We start from the raw sequence: 13,626 nt of genomic DNA on the forward strand, positions 1-13,626 counted from the left end.
CAAAGCAAATATTATAATTATCCATCAGTTCTATAAAGGGAGTTTCATATAAGGAAATCACAAGTAGTAATTTCTAAATTAAATACTTTAGGGTGATAAAAATGTCAACAATTTAATACAGTTTTCTTCAATGTATACACAGACCTATTTCTTCATTTGTTACATAAGTCAGCAAGATTTATTCCAATCATGTTTTGCCTTAGAATTTTTATGATTTTTTCCTTCTGTAAATCACTGAAGCGTTGCTATAGGTTTGAACGCATGTACCAACACGCTGAAGAGATTAACACCAGAAACACAATCATTGGTTCCATCACAAAAGTGGTTCCCAAGGTAAATACACAGAGTCTAGACATGCCATAACCTTTTCATTACAGCAATAAAAAGAAAGATGAATACTTTAAATAGTATTATTGAAAGATGTTACACTATACAAGTAGGTATTAGCTGCTTCCAGTTACCTCACTTAATGCAATTCTTATGATATTCTGAAAAGACAACAGACTCCCAAGAAATGTAAAAATTGATATTCTGGATTAAGAAAGATCTTTGGTGACATTATTAAGAGTTAATACAATGTATTCTTCCTTTCTCTCCTTAGGGTAAAAAGGATTAAAAACAAGAGGCAATTAGAGGACCAGGTAGATCCCCTAGGATCTCATGGTATTTCCAAAGATTTTTTCAGCTAAAGCTTATGATGTGTTTTCCTCTCTGTGAGACAAATTGTGCTCACGCAGTAACTGTATTCTGATTCTCAACTCACTTATAAATCATATTAAAAACCGCAAAATAATGTATCCAAATGGTGAAGAAAAATAGCTTTTCAAAGTGCATGATAAAGACCCTTAAAATGCAAACAAAATACACTATTGGGCAAAATCATCAGTGTTACAGTACCAGTTTGGAGAGGTTCATGTCCCGCAGAACTCTCATCACAACAGTTTTCTCTGGCTCTTGGGGATTAGATCTTTTCACTGCTCCAAGTGTTCTTAAAACAGACAGGATATTTCTAAGCCCAAAGTCATAGTGAACCTTGAAATAAAGCACAAACAAAATTGGAACTATAAAAATCAAATAGATCAAAACAAAAAACAAGAGAGGACTGAAAATTAAATTTGTTAAATAAATGAATGTTATGGAACTTCTCAATAATATTAAATTCACAGCTCTTTGTCTTTTCCAATATACTTCCAGTTTTGTTGTTATCAAATCCTGAAGATATTTTCTAGTGTGGTATGGCCATACCAGAAAGTGTACTTTCTGGTGATACAGAGCTCACCCTTATTTCCCAGTCTTACAAAATGGAACAATATACTGTGTAAATCCCAGAATTTTCAGCAAGAACTAACTTATTGATTAGGTTTGAAGATGATACCAAACTGGTGAACTAGATCACAACTAGAGTTCAAAATTACCAAGTAAAGGCAAGTGCAAAATAGTAAAGATGGTAATAACCAACTGCACTAATAAAGAGTAACAACACTTCTTCTTTGAGCTTAGAAACAAATCAGGTGCACAAAACTTTGCAGAAAAATATCTGACATTGGATTGATGTCACAAGCTCCCCAATGACTTATCTGCAATTTTAGTGGGCAGTAAAAATACAAACGTCCTTTTTAGGACAATTGAAAATACATTTCCATTTCAGTTGACATTTCTATACTGTGACCAAAAGGTGTATTCCATATTTGGAGATGAACCCTACAGAAGAGAAATTTGAAAAGCAAAAAAAACCAAGTGATTCCTTGACTAGAAAACATATTGTTTCAGGAAAAAGTATTACAAAATCTACTGCAAAAGCTGGAAGAGTGAATATGTAGGATGAGTGATGGTAAAAGTCTTCAACATGCAAAAGATACCAGCAAAGAGGAAGACAGGAGGAATAGAAAGGAAAAGAAATAATTTGCTTAACTACAGCAAGGCGGATTCAAGTTAACTTTTAGAGAAAAATGTGACCATAAAAAAAATGAAACTTTGGATCACGTTGGTTGCCTGGGAAACTGCAACCTATGCATTAATAGAAAATGTTAAGAATATTGACAAACATTAATAGCAAATTATTTAATTAATAATTATTTTTCCTCCAGAAAGGTAGATGGATGATTCCTCAAGGCTCTGCCCTGCCTCATTTTCTATTATTCAATCAGGTGCCAAGTTGTTACCAGTTGAAAAATTTAGGTATGAATATACAGCCACTCACTGCCAGGAAATCTTATTTGCAGATGGAAACATTAACACAAAAAGATTAACAACCTAGTGTGATATTGATGAACTCAGACATCACCTGACTTCATCATCATTTAATAAATGGCATGTCCTAGTGAAATTACCAGAATCATGACAAGGACTGATATATTGCTTTTCCTCCATGCTAGATGACCATCATTGACAAACTGGAATTAGTTCAGCAAGTGATGACTATGTGAGAGGAAAGGAGGCAATGTCAAAATCTTCAACAGGGGAAATTGCACTGGTTTGCATAATGAAAAGATTCTTCACAATAAGAGTGGCCAAACATAAAAGGTACCCAGAAAGGCTGAATATCTCCATCCTTGAAGATATTCAAAACTCAAAAAGCGCCTTAGCAACCTGCTGTACTGTGCTAAGCAAGAAGTGGACAAGGTGACCTCTAGAGGTCCCTTCCAACTTGCACAAGTCTGTGATTCTATAGAAGTGATGACTTCATTAAATTTGAATAAATACTTTCATACCAATCAGAAAATTTAATATAAGCTTAAATTACTTTTAAAGACAGAACTCCTGGTGCATTCCAACTGACCTACATGATGGGTGGTTGAAGGTGACCACCCTTTATTTACCTTAATCTGTTTTCTAGTTTTACAATAGCTTTATTTTTCTGGGAATGGCACAGAAGAGCTAGGATTTATTGACAAATGTGGATTATGAGCTATTTCTTCGCTCCATCTTTTAACGGCAATCTTTAAAGTCTGCCTGAGCAAAATGGACTGCAGTGGTATAGCTGATGCTCTTGAAAGAAAGCATTCAAAATATGAAATAAAAGTCTCATTATTCGAAGCAGAGTTTGCTCCATGTAGAAAAGAAAAAAAAAAAAGGGATATCAGTGGTTTGCTCCATATGAAAGCACCTTAAAGAGATGATTCTCAAAAAGGGATTTTCACCTCATTTGCTTTCAAGCTTTGTTAGGTTTTTCTTTTCAGTTTCTATTTTTCCCTAAGCTGTATGAGGAAGAACCTTTGTGGAAGGAGGTTCTAGGGAAGAAGTCCTGTAACAAAGCCAAGTAATTCACCTTTAGAGCTCTGTCAGAATAACTCTTTCACAGGTTTGTGGATACCGTGGGCTTCCTACATTTGCTAAGGACAATTCTTTTACTATACTGTTTATTGTTTTTCTTTACTGAAGGAGATGACAGTCAGTCAGGGTGCCTTTGGCTACTTGTGAGTCAGAGTTCCTCTTTCTACAGAGTCTGCATTTGTGTGTGTAAAATGTGTGGAGAACTTCACATGTTTCTTCCAGCACATTCCTTTAGATTTTTTGTGGGGTAGGTTCAGCTGGTGAATGCTTGTTTGCCTTATTTCCTTCTGTTGATATACTGCATTTGCTGAAAACAGGCAATGTTCTGCCATTTCCTATTGCATTCGTTCTTTATGTGACCCTGATCTTTCCAGTCAACCGCCTGGAAAAACCAGCATTACTTAACTTAAAATTTCAAATTTACCATTAAAAATTTGAATAAATAAGTTCCACTAGGAAAGAAAGATTACTACAAATTATAGAGACACAGAATGGTTTGAGCTGGAAGTGACCCTAAAGATCATCTAGTTCCAACATCCCTGACATGGGCAGGGACACCGCCCATTAGACCAGGTTACTCAGAATCCCATCCAACTGGGCCTGGAAGACTTCCAGAGATGGGGAGTCCAGAAACTCTCCAAGCAACCCGTTCTAGTGTCTCACTACCCATTACAGTCAAGAATTTCTTTCTAATGTCTAATTGAATATGCCTCTAGGAAAGACTGTCTATACTTTATAATTTCAGTTTTCTGTACACAGAAGCAATTTATGTCCCACTGTACTCTTAGAAACATGTTCAGTTAATGAGACTCCCATATTTAATCTGATGAACTCATTAGATCTCTCTCTGTGTAATCACATATTGCATTAGATGCATACCCCAACCTACAACAAACTTCACAAGGAACTTCAGCAAGTGTTTCAAATTATTTCATTGCTACTACAATAACAACATACGTTCAAGTGAGGAAGTGGTGGACCCAACTAAGAAGCAGAAGATCCAGGCTGTGGTGAACAAGAGAGATGTCAAGGATGGTGGAACAGTGTGGAAAGTGACCCCTCTCAAGTGCATGTGTACAGATAAGGACAGGTGAAGAGTACAGCATTGTGGCAGAATCTCTCACAGCAGAAGGAGGTGCTAATTTGAAGTGCCTGTTTGCCAAACAACATAACGACAAAATGGAAAAATTACAGCTCTGTGCGCAGGTACAGAGTTACAGTCAAACTAGGAAATGTGGGGACATAGGCACAATGGATGGATACAGGTACTTTAGGAAGGACAAGACAGGATGGAGAGATGGGAAATTGCCCTTAAAAGTGAAAGAGTGGGAACACTTTCCCTTAGGATGGCTAATGAGCCAGTTGAGGGAAGTTGTGTTAGAATTAGAGGGCTCAACATTGTGGTAGATGTCTGCTGTAAACATCCTGATAAGGAAGAAGCTGATGAATCTTTCTTTCAACAACTGGAATTAGCCTCATCTTTGCAAACCCTGATCCTCACTGGGGGCTTGACACAGCCCAATATCTGCTGGAAGGGCAACATAGTGGGGCAGAGTAATTCCAAGAGATTTCAACATTGTCTCTGCTAACATCCTCACACACAAAATGGTGACTAGACAAGGTGGTCAGACATTTCAACAGCTTGACCAAAGAGGCTGTGCAGAGTTTATTTATCCTTGGAGATATTCAAAGCTCATCTAGACAAGGTGCTGAGCCACCTGCTCTAGCAGATCTCACTTTGAGAAGAGGTATAGCACCTGTTCACCTCCAGAAGTCCCAGAGAAAAAGATCCATTTTTCTCTGATTTTATGACTATATAGAATGGATTTAGACAAAAAACAGGACTGTCCAAAGGGCTGCTCAAGGCACAGGCAGGACAAACTAGCATACTATCATGGGCTTGCAGAAAGCTGTGCTTCCTAGCTCATGCTACAGAGTATAGTGACCCGTGATATGATACAAGATATAAATGAAAGAAAGATCACTATAGTAGGCTTCTCTGATGGATACTGTAGAAACGTTAGGCGGTCCTGAAGAAATTATAAATATGCATGGAACACAATTCTCCACAGATATCATGGCTCACTTAGCAAGAACTATGGAATTTAAGTTATAAGAGAGATATAAGCATATGATGCAGACATAAAATTGTGATGTAGCTGAATATAAGGGCTGGGCCTATGTGCACACCCAGAGCACTTGGTCATTAATTTTCACAAATATCAAGGACCTCCCTTGCTAGCATCAGCATATATGAGGCAAAGGACTGATCTGAAACAAGGTGATTGAGCTACCTGCCTTCACAACAAAGCATTTGAATAACTGGCACAGGAGTTTTTCCAGTGGGAATCTCAGACAGTTTTACAGAGTCCTCCAGGTGGTTCCTATGATCCCTAGGCCAACTGATAAGGCTTACTTATATACTTCAGTATGTTGATTAACATGATAAATGGAGAATCTCCTTATCTCAGAGGTTCCAGAGGGCAATTGCTGCTGAAGAAATCACCAAACTGCACAAACTCTGCACTCTCTATGCAGATGCTGTAATGATTGCATATAAAATATCGTACACCCTTAAGATAGTTAAAATAAGTTTTGTACAGTTAGGTTTTGTTTGGGTGTGTGCATTAATTTTTAAGTACACTGTCCAAGGGTGAACCAGTTCCAGCATCTGTGACAACACAAAACAAGCAAAGCACTTTTGCAGAGGTAGAAGGTCAAATTTATGATGCCTGCTTACACACCTTTTTCACATTGAAGGAAAGAATCATGTCCTGGACAAAAAATGACCACACAAACTGAGGCAATAGGAAAACTTAGTTTTACAAAGGCCAGGCACTAATAAATATGTGGTACAGAACTAAAATTATAGTAGTCTGATATAGTAGTATATTATAGTATAGTAGTATATAGAAGTACAGTATAGTCAATTAGAGCAGTTTCATCACTATCCAACCAAAGCAGGCATTTGAGCCACAATTTATCTACTGTACATATGATTTCTCATTGAGACTCTCTAGTGGGCAGGGCATTCAAAAGCCAGCACAGGGCATTCAAAAGGAAAGAACCAAATTTGTTTCTACTTTTAAACACCCCATCCCAAATGGAACAGCAGTATTCTCATTCTAGTAGCACTCAGAAAGACAGAGCCTTGTAGGTGCTCTGTAGTTACTTACAATTCTTACACTGTCTCTGAAATAGACCTGGCCTTTATAAGTGAAGACATTGAAAAATGTGCCCTCTGCAAGTTCAGCACAGCTATACACACCGTTCCTCATAACTTCTCCAGTAACTGCACTCTGTTTAAGAATCACAAATCAAACTTCCCATACTACTCAATTTACTGTGAAAAATAAAAACAACATTATCATTTCAGATACTGTTTCTGGAACCTGAAACTAAAAAATGTATAGGCCCATGATTGTAATAATAATTACATATTCTATGAAAGTATATTATCTCCATATCCTTCCAGTGACAGCTTACAGTTGAACAAATATTTACTTTACCTGTTTAGATAACTGCTCTTCACAGAGTTTGTAGAGTGTATAGAATTTTTGACTGAGGATTTGGTTGTCTCGGAAACCAGCACTTGCCAGCTTGACTCGCATAATAATGCTACGGTCAGGCACCATCATGGCAACCGTGCGAAACTGAATCTTCAGATTTTCGGGAAGTTCCTGTCGTCCTGCATAGCCGGGGTTCTGAAAATGCAATTTATAAACCCAAACAATATATAATGATGGCAGGGTAGGAAGTTTCATCTTTCCTGTTAACCATTCAGCAAATGCAGGAGCACATGCAAGATTACGAAGGGAAACGTGAGCATGTTGCAATGACACATCAGTGCACAGTTGCCTCAATCCTGCATTTCATGAAGTATGGGGTATCACAGGTTATTTAGAGATGTCCAAGACCAAAAGATATAGACAGACAGTCACTTAGAGATCTTGCTGCAGCTCTTTTAAATGGTTACTTTCTCAGAGTCTTGACAGTGTTCCAGTGTTGGAGGTTACTGTCCCCTGTGAGCATTCCCAGACCATTTCAGCACAAAACCAGTCAAGCAGTGCAAGCCATTACTGAGTATAATTTAAACTAATGGATCTGACCTTTCTCTGAAGATGTCTAAGTCATTCATATGAGTACTGCACGGCTCAGTTGTGACAACTGTAGTCACTAGCCATGCAGTGATAACTTCCTTCATCTCTTTCAGCTCCTTCCAAACTGTCTTCCACCTGGCCTTTGCATGGCACTTATTTGCCCTCTTTTTCAAATTACAGTGATAACATTAACACTTTTTCAAAGGTAGAACCCCCTAAAATAAAGACAAAGGCTTCCATTTTGAGTGGGTATGTGGGTAGCTACGGAGGGAGAGATACAAAGATGATTTTAAGGTATTGTTCTACTTTCCTGCTGCTTTGCCTCCTACACTGCTAGAAGCAGTCCACAGGCACCAAAGATAAATCTTCAGGAGGCCAGTGAATCAGAGTGACGATGGTTTCCCTCATGCTGTCTTCCAGGATTGAGGTCAAAAACTTATTCACAGGTGGTAAAATACTGACTAGACCAGCTACAGTAGTCCTTGAAGTGGTCAATTCTGTTTTATTTTGACAGACTTTGACTCAAAATAAGAGGGGTTAAGTTTAATTTCAATCTGTCGAATACTCAACTAAAAAAGTCCTTAAAATACATAGTTAATGACAAATGCATACCTCAAGTCCTAAGATCCAGTTAAAAATATCAACAAGAGAAAATTATATCATAATTATTTTACTAAATTATTGTTCAAGTTTCATTAACTATTTTCTAACAGACAGTCCCAATGTTTCAACAGGGAAATTTCAATAGGAATGGAACAAAAAAGATTTTTCACAATGATGCCATTTACATGTATTTACAGACATACCATAGTGAGAAATATACCAAATTCTCTGTCCATGTCAACAACATCACCATCAGTGAAAGTGAACTTAAGTTTCTTCTTTTTCTTACACTGAAGTACAATATATATCTGCTGAGCTGCCACTGATAAAACTGGGAGTTCAATGCGGTTAAATTCATCAAAGCAACCCCACGCACCCGACTGAGCTAAACCTGAGAAAAGCAGAAAAGCAAAAAGAGAAATATTCTCTTAAAATAGCAGATCAAACAAGAGTAATTTATATACAAAATAGCACATGTTCTATACAATTTAGTGTAATGTGAGAAGATCAGGGAACATGAACAAAAATAAAATGAGAAGTAAAAACTCAAAATAAGGGCTGTGCATTAATGACACTCAGAAAAAGTATCACCCTTTGAAAGATACATAAACTTCTTTACAAAGAATCCTAGACTTCTACAGCAACCATTAGGCAGAAACTGTTAATTAATACTGTATATAGTACCATGTAGTAGCACAAATGTGCATATAGCATGGAAACTCATCTATGCAGGGGATGAAGTTGTCAAAGATGAGCTTGAGCAACACCCACCTAAATGAAAAGCACAAAACCAAATAGAGACCACTGCATTTCTGACAGAAGCATTGTAGCATTTTATAACAATTCATAGGTTAAAAATTACTGGAGATTAACATCTTACTGCTCAAGATAGAGGAAAGAATCTGATTTTACACTTAGAATTGTCACTTGGAACAGACCATGGTGTTCTGGACAGACAGTAGTACCCCACAAATATCATGAAATTAATGGCTTTTGGGAGATTCAAGTATTCCTTCTTCTCTATCATGCTAACAGGATTGAAATAGGAGAGTCTACAGTGGCAGCCTTCCAGAGCAGTAGAGGGAAAGCTACATAATCCCCTGCCCTTTCACACCCATTTCACAAGAGACAAAGGCTAGTAAGTCTATGCAGGAGCTTCACGGACACCACCCCTCCCTTCCCAAAGACAACACTGGACTAGTATTTCCAATTGCCTGCACCCATTCCTAGAACTGTTCAGAAGTGGAGTTTAATTCACTCCCCTGAGTGGTGGAGCTCAGCTTTGCTTAGGCAGTTTGAAGGCAGTACTAAATGCAGAAATAGGGCACATGTCCAAGAAAAGGCATTTGTGTTTGCAATGTTGAATAACCATGCCCAGAGCTCCCCTGAATCCCCATACTTTATATGGCAATGCCTATAGCACTGGTAAAATATATCTATGGGTGTAATGTTGATTCCTTAAGAGCTTTAGATAGTTCAAGAGAAAGTATTCAAAAATCAATAACAATACTATGAAGACATATTCTTTTATTTTGTCTTGTTTTCTTTTGATTTTTTTCTTTCTCTTGCCTTTGCTCAGCCTGTTCTTCTCATAATATGCTACTTCCTGTCCCTCTACGTTTCCTTGTCTGATCTTCTCTTTCCCTTTAAGATGTTGCCCCAAGTGCCCTTAATGCCACTTTTATGTTTCTTTCCTGACATCCCTTTTTATGGTTTTTCATGTCCATTAACCAATTATTTTAATAATGTTGCATCAATTGGTCTTTTTTACCCATGCAATTTTGGAAGAAAAGAACTAGAGTTTAACCAGGTCAAAATCACTGGTGGTACAACCAAAATTGGCTTCTTAAGGCTTGATTCAGTCAGGGCAATACTGCAGATCTCCCATGAAAATTATCTCAATTCCATATGTAACCTTTCCCTAAACAGCGTCTAATTAATTTGCATGATATTATAAGGAAAAAAGATACTCCAAAGGAAAAGAATCTAAAGAGGATGAAAAGTTACATGGACTTAATTAAAAAAATTAAAAGCAAGTGGAATATATATAAATACCACAATGCTATAATGATACAAAGATTGAAGTAATTCCATAGAAAGTTACCAAATTTAAAATATTAAATACCCAATCCTACCAATCCTACTGTCTTTGTCATTTGAAAACAAATGAAGAACATTCCTTGACTTCATTGGTGTGGCACCAAGTCCTTTAACTGATGTTCCTCTCCTTTTGTGAGGAATATTTGGGGCCTGGATGCCCTCAACAGCCCTTCCTGAGGCTTCTATCGAGACTCTGTCTTCCAGTCCAGGAGTTCTATTGTAGCTCAGGCAGGTCAGAACTGTACTGTGTACAGGGCTGTGCACAGTCCCATCTCCTCTTATCCTGAATTGCTGAATGAACTTCCTGGAGGAGCCCACAGCTCCACAGGGTTACCCCCAGTTCTGCCTCCTGCTGGTTCTGACTAAACTTCCCAGAGAAATCCTGAATCCAGCTGGTCATTTCACATTATCTGATGTCACTGGACTGCTGATGGGAACAAGCTGCCAACAGCCTGCCCTGCATAGGCACTGTGGGACTGTGCCCTGATGAGTGAAGTCCCTGCCCCTGCCTCTGTGCTGATCACTCTGAGCTCCTGGCTCATCTGCCCTCATGGAGCTGCCCCATTCTTGCTGCTCCCTGATAAAAAACTTATTGCAGAGATTTTTCAAATTCATTTGTCCCCTTTTTTAACATGTGCTATATGACCCCTAGGATCCATCCTAAAAAGAAACCCAAAAAAATCGGTTTTTTCTGCTTTGTTTATTAAACATAAATATCTACTCTTTGGGGTGAACAAGGAAAATCTCTAAAGCTGGAGAGTTTTTAACTAAGAAACTTAGTTCTGTATAATATTGTCTCTTACTGTCTGTATCTTAAAGGTTTTTGAAAGTAATTTCTCTATAGAATGGTGAGGTTCAGTTCTGACCAAATAATTTTTTCTTTGGGAAAGGAAAAAAAAATTCACTTGTTCTGTAATGCCACCTGCTGCATGGAGTTAGGAAGCCTCATTCTCAGACAAAGCCAATATCCCACAGCTTTGAATAAACTCAGTTCTTGCAAAATTATTTCATTCTGTTGGTGTTGAAAAAGGAAAGAAAATATACATCTATGCTAAAAACACACACACAACCAAAGGCACAGCAAGCAAACTCTCAGCTGCAAAACAGCTCAGAGATAATGTAATTTTGTCATATTGTGAATTAAATTCTGTCCCCATGCTGAACATATGATGGTTATCAAATACAGAAATGGAGTAAAAGCAGAAAACAAATTACAGGACTAAAGAAAACAAATTAGGACTAAAGAGATCCTTAATTATATCTAAAAAAAAAAAGGCAATGCCCCTGCGCCAATCAGTACAGACATCCTACAAACCTGGTACTCAAACAATGAAAGAATCTCACAGAATAGCTATTAGCCCCCAGACTATAAAATGCTTATCTGCAATGTAGAGCCATGTTTCCTTCCATGTATTTTTCCACATTTTTTCCCCAGATTTTACACAGGAGTAGAGCTATAGTGATATAATTCAATGGAAATGTCACTGAAACAAAGCTCTATCTAGCCAAAGCACAACCCAGAAGCAGCAAACTAAAAAGTAATCATTGGTCCTGAAAGAATTTACAGAATGCCAGACTTGTGTGTTCACCTTCTGAATTAAGATAGATATAAAATCTTACATTAAATACCAAATCACAAAAAGTTACTTCAGGAAAGACTGGACTTGCTTGACTGTAACTATAGAAAAGAGTACCAAAGCAAACACAACTTTTATACTCATCCACAGGCAACTGCAGACAAAAGGTTTTCTGAAGGGTATCCACCAACATTTTTCAGGAACAGGGATCAAGTATCCTTGGTTTGCTATTCATGGGCAATTTCAACACTGAATTTGATATATGGGAAAACTTGAAAATTCATCTTCCCACTTGCATCCCTGGTACTCTCTCAGGTTACCTCTGGTCCAGTTCAGGTGACAAGTTGTATCTGAATCTACATTTTGGTTCAAATTTGAAAAACAAAACCATCAAAGTCTAGGCCTTGAACATATCAACTAGATCATCTGTCTATGAATTTCTTGAGCCACACAGAAAAACAAAGCAGATAGAAACGGGGAAACAGAAAGATCAAACCTCAGCTCTGACTCAACCAGAAGAGCTTCAAATCATAATTTTATAGTATACAATATATGCTATATTAGTTATCTTATCTTTTTCTATTTCTTTTTTCTAAACTTCTTGTCTTCACAGAAGTCTGGAAACATGCCTGCAGACAGGACACCACCACCTCTCCATGCCTCTTTTCTCCTCACTGCTAAACCTGCTAATATCTGATGACTTGACACACAGCACCAGATAAAGTGAAAAGTTTGGGTGTGGAAACCCTGGTGAGGAAGCACCAAGCCTATAACAGATGTGGAATTCTAAAAAATTTCCCATTGTGAGCACTGAAATATGTAATGTACTAATGGGAACTTTCTTATCAGTCTGCATGAAAGTGCTTCTACAGCTGAGAAGAACTATCCTTTTTTTCCATTGAAGACCTCATGTGCAGTAAAGAATCTTTATCTGAACTCACTTTGCCCTTTATATGAAATCAAAAAGAGCTCATTTCCTTCCCTAACTTCAGTATATCCACTCTTCAAGAAATTGCAGATATTTTAAAGACATAAAAAAGGTGATTGCAAGCGAGGCCCTTGCAAGTAGTGACACTAAGTCCAACACAACTGACTTCAAATGCCCCTTCACAAATGAAAGCATCAATGACTTATGTAAGAGCAGAATCTCACTTTTACTGCCAGACACACAACAGCTTCAACAATATGAATGCTGAAAAACCCACACTATTCAGGCTTTATTCAGCTGAATCTATTACCTAATTCTCAGGCAAATTCTCAGAGAAGCAAGCTATGACCCCACTTGCAAATTTACTGAAGTAAGCAGTCACAGGCATCATGGTTGCTTGAGCAGCAATTAGATGAGTTCTATAAATATTTTTTCCTAGCTCATATTGAACACCAGCATGCCATTAAATGAGGCAGCCAGAGAAGGACACATTACACAGTATGACTTTGCTTCTGAAGCATATGATGACAATACTACATGGAAAATGGTTATCTTATAGAAAAACAAGAGAAAAAGAAAACTCAGCCCTAAAACTCAACTTGTGCTTTTAGACATAGAAATTGTGTCCAGTTTTAATAAAAGAAAGCAACGACAAGCTGCAATGGTCACTACTGCCTCAATCTGAAATGGGAAAGGATAAGTTACCAAAGTGCTCAGGATAAGAAGACAGAAAAAAGCAAGGATACAAAACTAGGTGTCTGAACTGACACGAGTCACAAACAGTTTAATACAAAGAAGTGAAATCACCATGGAGCCAGGAAAAGAGGCACTTACATAAAGAGATACAAATATTCTCACAAAAGGAGCAGAGCAGAAGACAACAGTTTGGTGACATCAAAGACGAACCCATTGCAAGCAGGAACAAAGGCTCACATCTCCCTTACAGACTGATGATTGCAGGTATAGCAGAAACCCAGCAGATGACTGTGCTTGGCATTATGAGCATACTCAGATATACCAAGCCTCTTCTGTCTAATAACAATGA

At 37.7% G+C, this 13,626-nt stretch overlaps 1 protein-coding gene across 1 annotated transcript in view; it reads right to left on the minus strand.

The window, feature by feature from the left end:
• The window catches only part of LOC139604515 (dynein axonemal heavy chain 5-like), a 148,463-nt gene that overhangs the window by 83,527 nt on the left and 51,310 nt on the right, over positions 1-13,626 (minus strand). The window contains exons 43-45 of the mRNA XM_071455659.1: positions 8,180-8,367; positions 6,783-6,977; positions 898-1,032 (exon numbers count right to left, since the gene is read on the minus strand). Of these exons, the coding sequence (XP_071311760.1) occupies positions 898-1,032; positions 6,783-6,977; positions 8,180-8,367 (518 nt within the window). The remainder of the gene's footprint in view (positions 1-897; positions 1,033-6,782; positions 6,978-8,179; positions 8,368-13,626) is intronic.

This window comes from Agelaius tricolor, unplaced genomic scaffold (assembly GCF_023055355.1).
Source record: "Agelaius tricolor isolate 1412-34295 unplaced genomic scaffold, bAgeTri1.0.p SCAF_2, whole genome shotgun sequence".
NCBI classification, from domain to species: Eukaryota; Metazoa; Chordata; class Aves; order Passeriformes; family Icteridae; genus Agelaius; species Agelaius tricolor.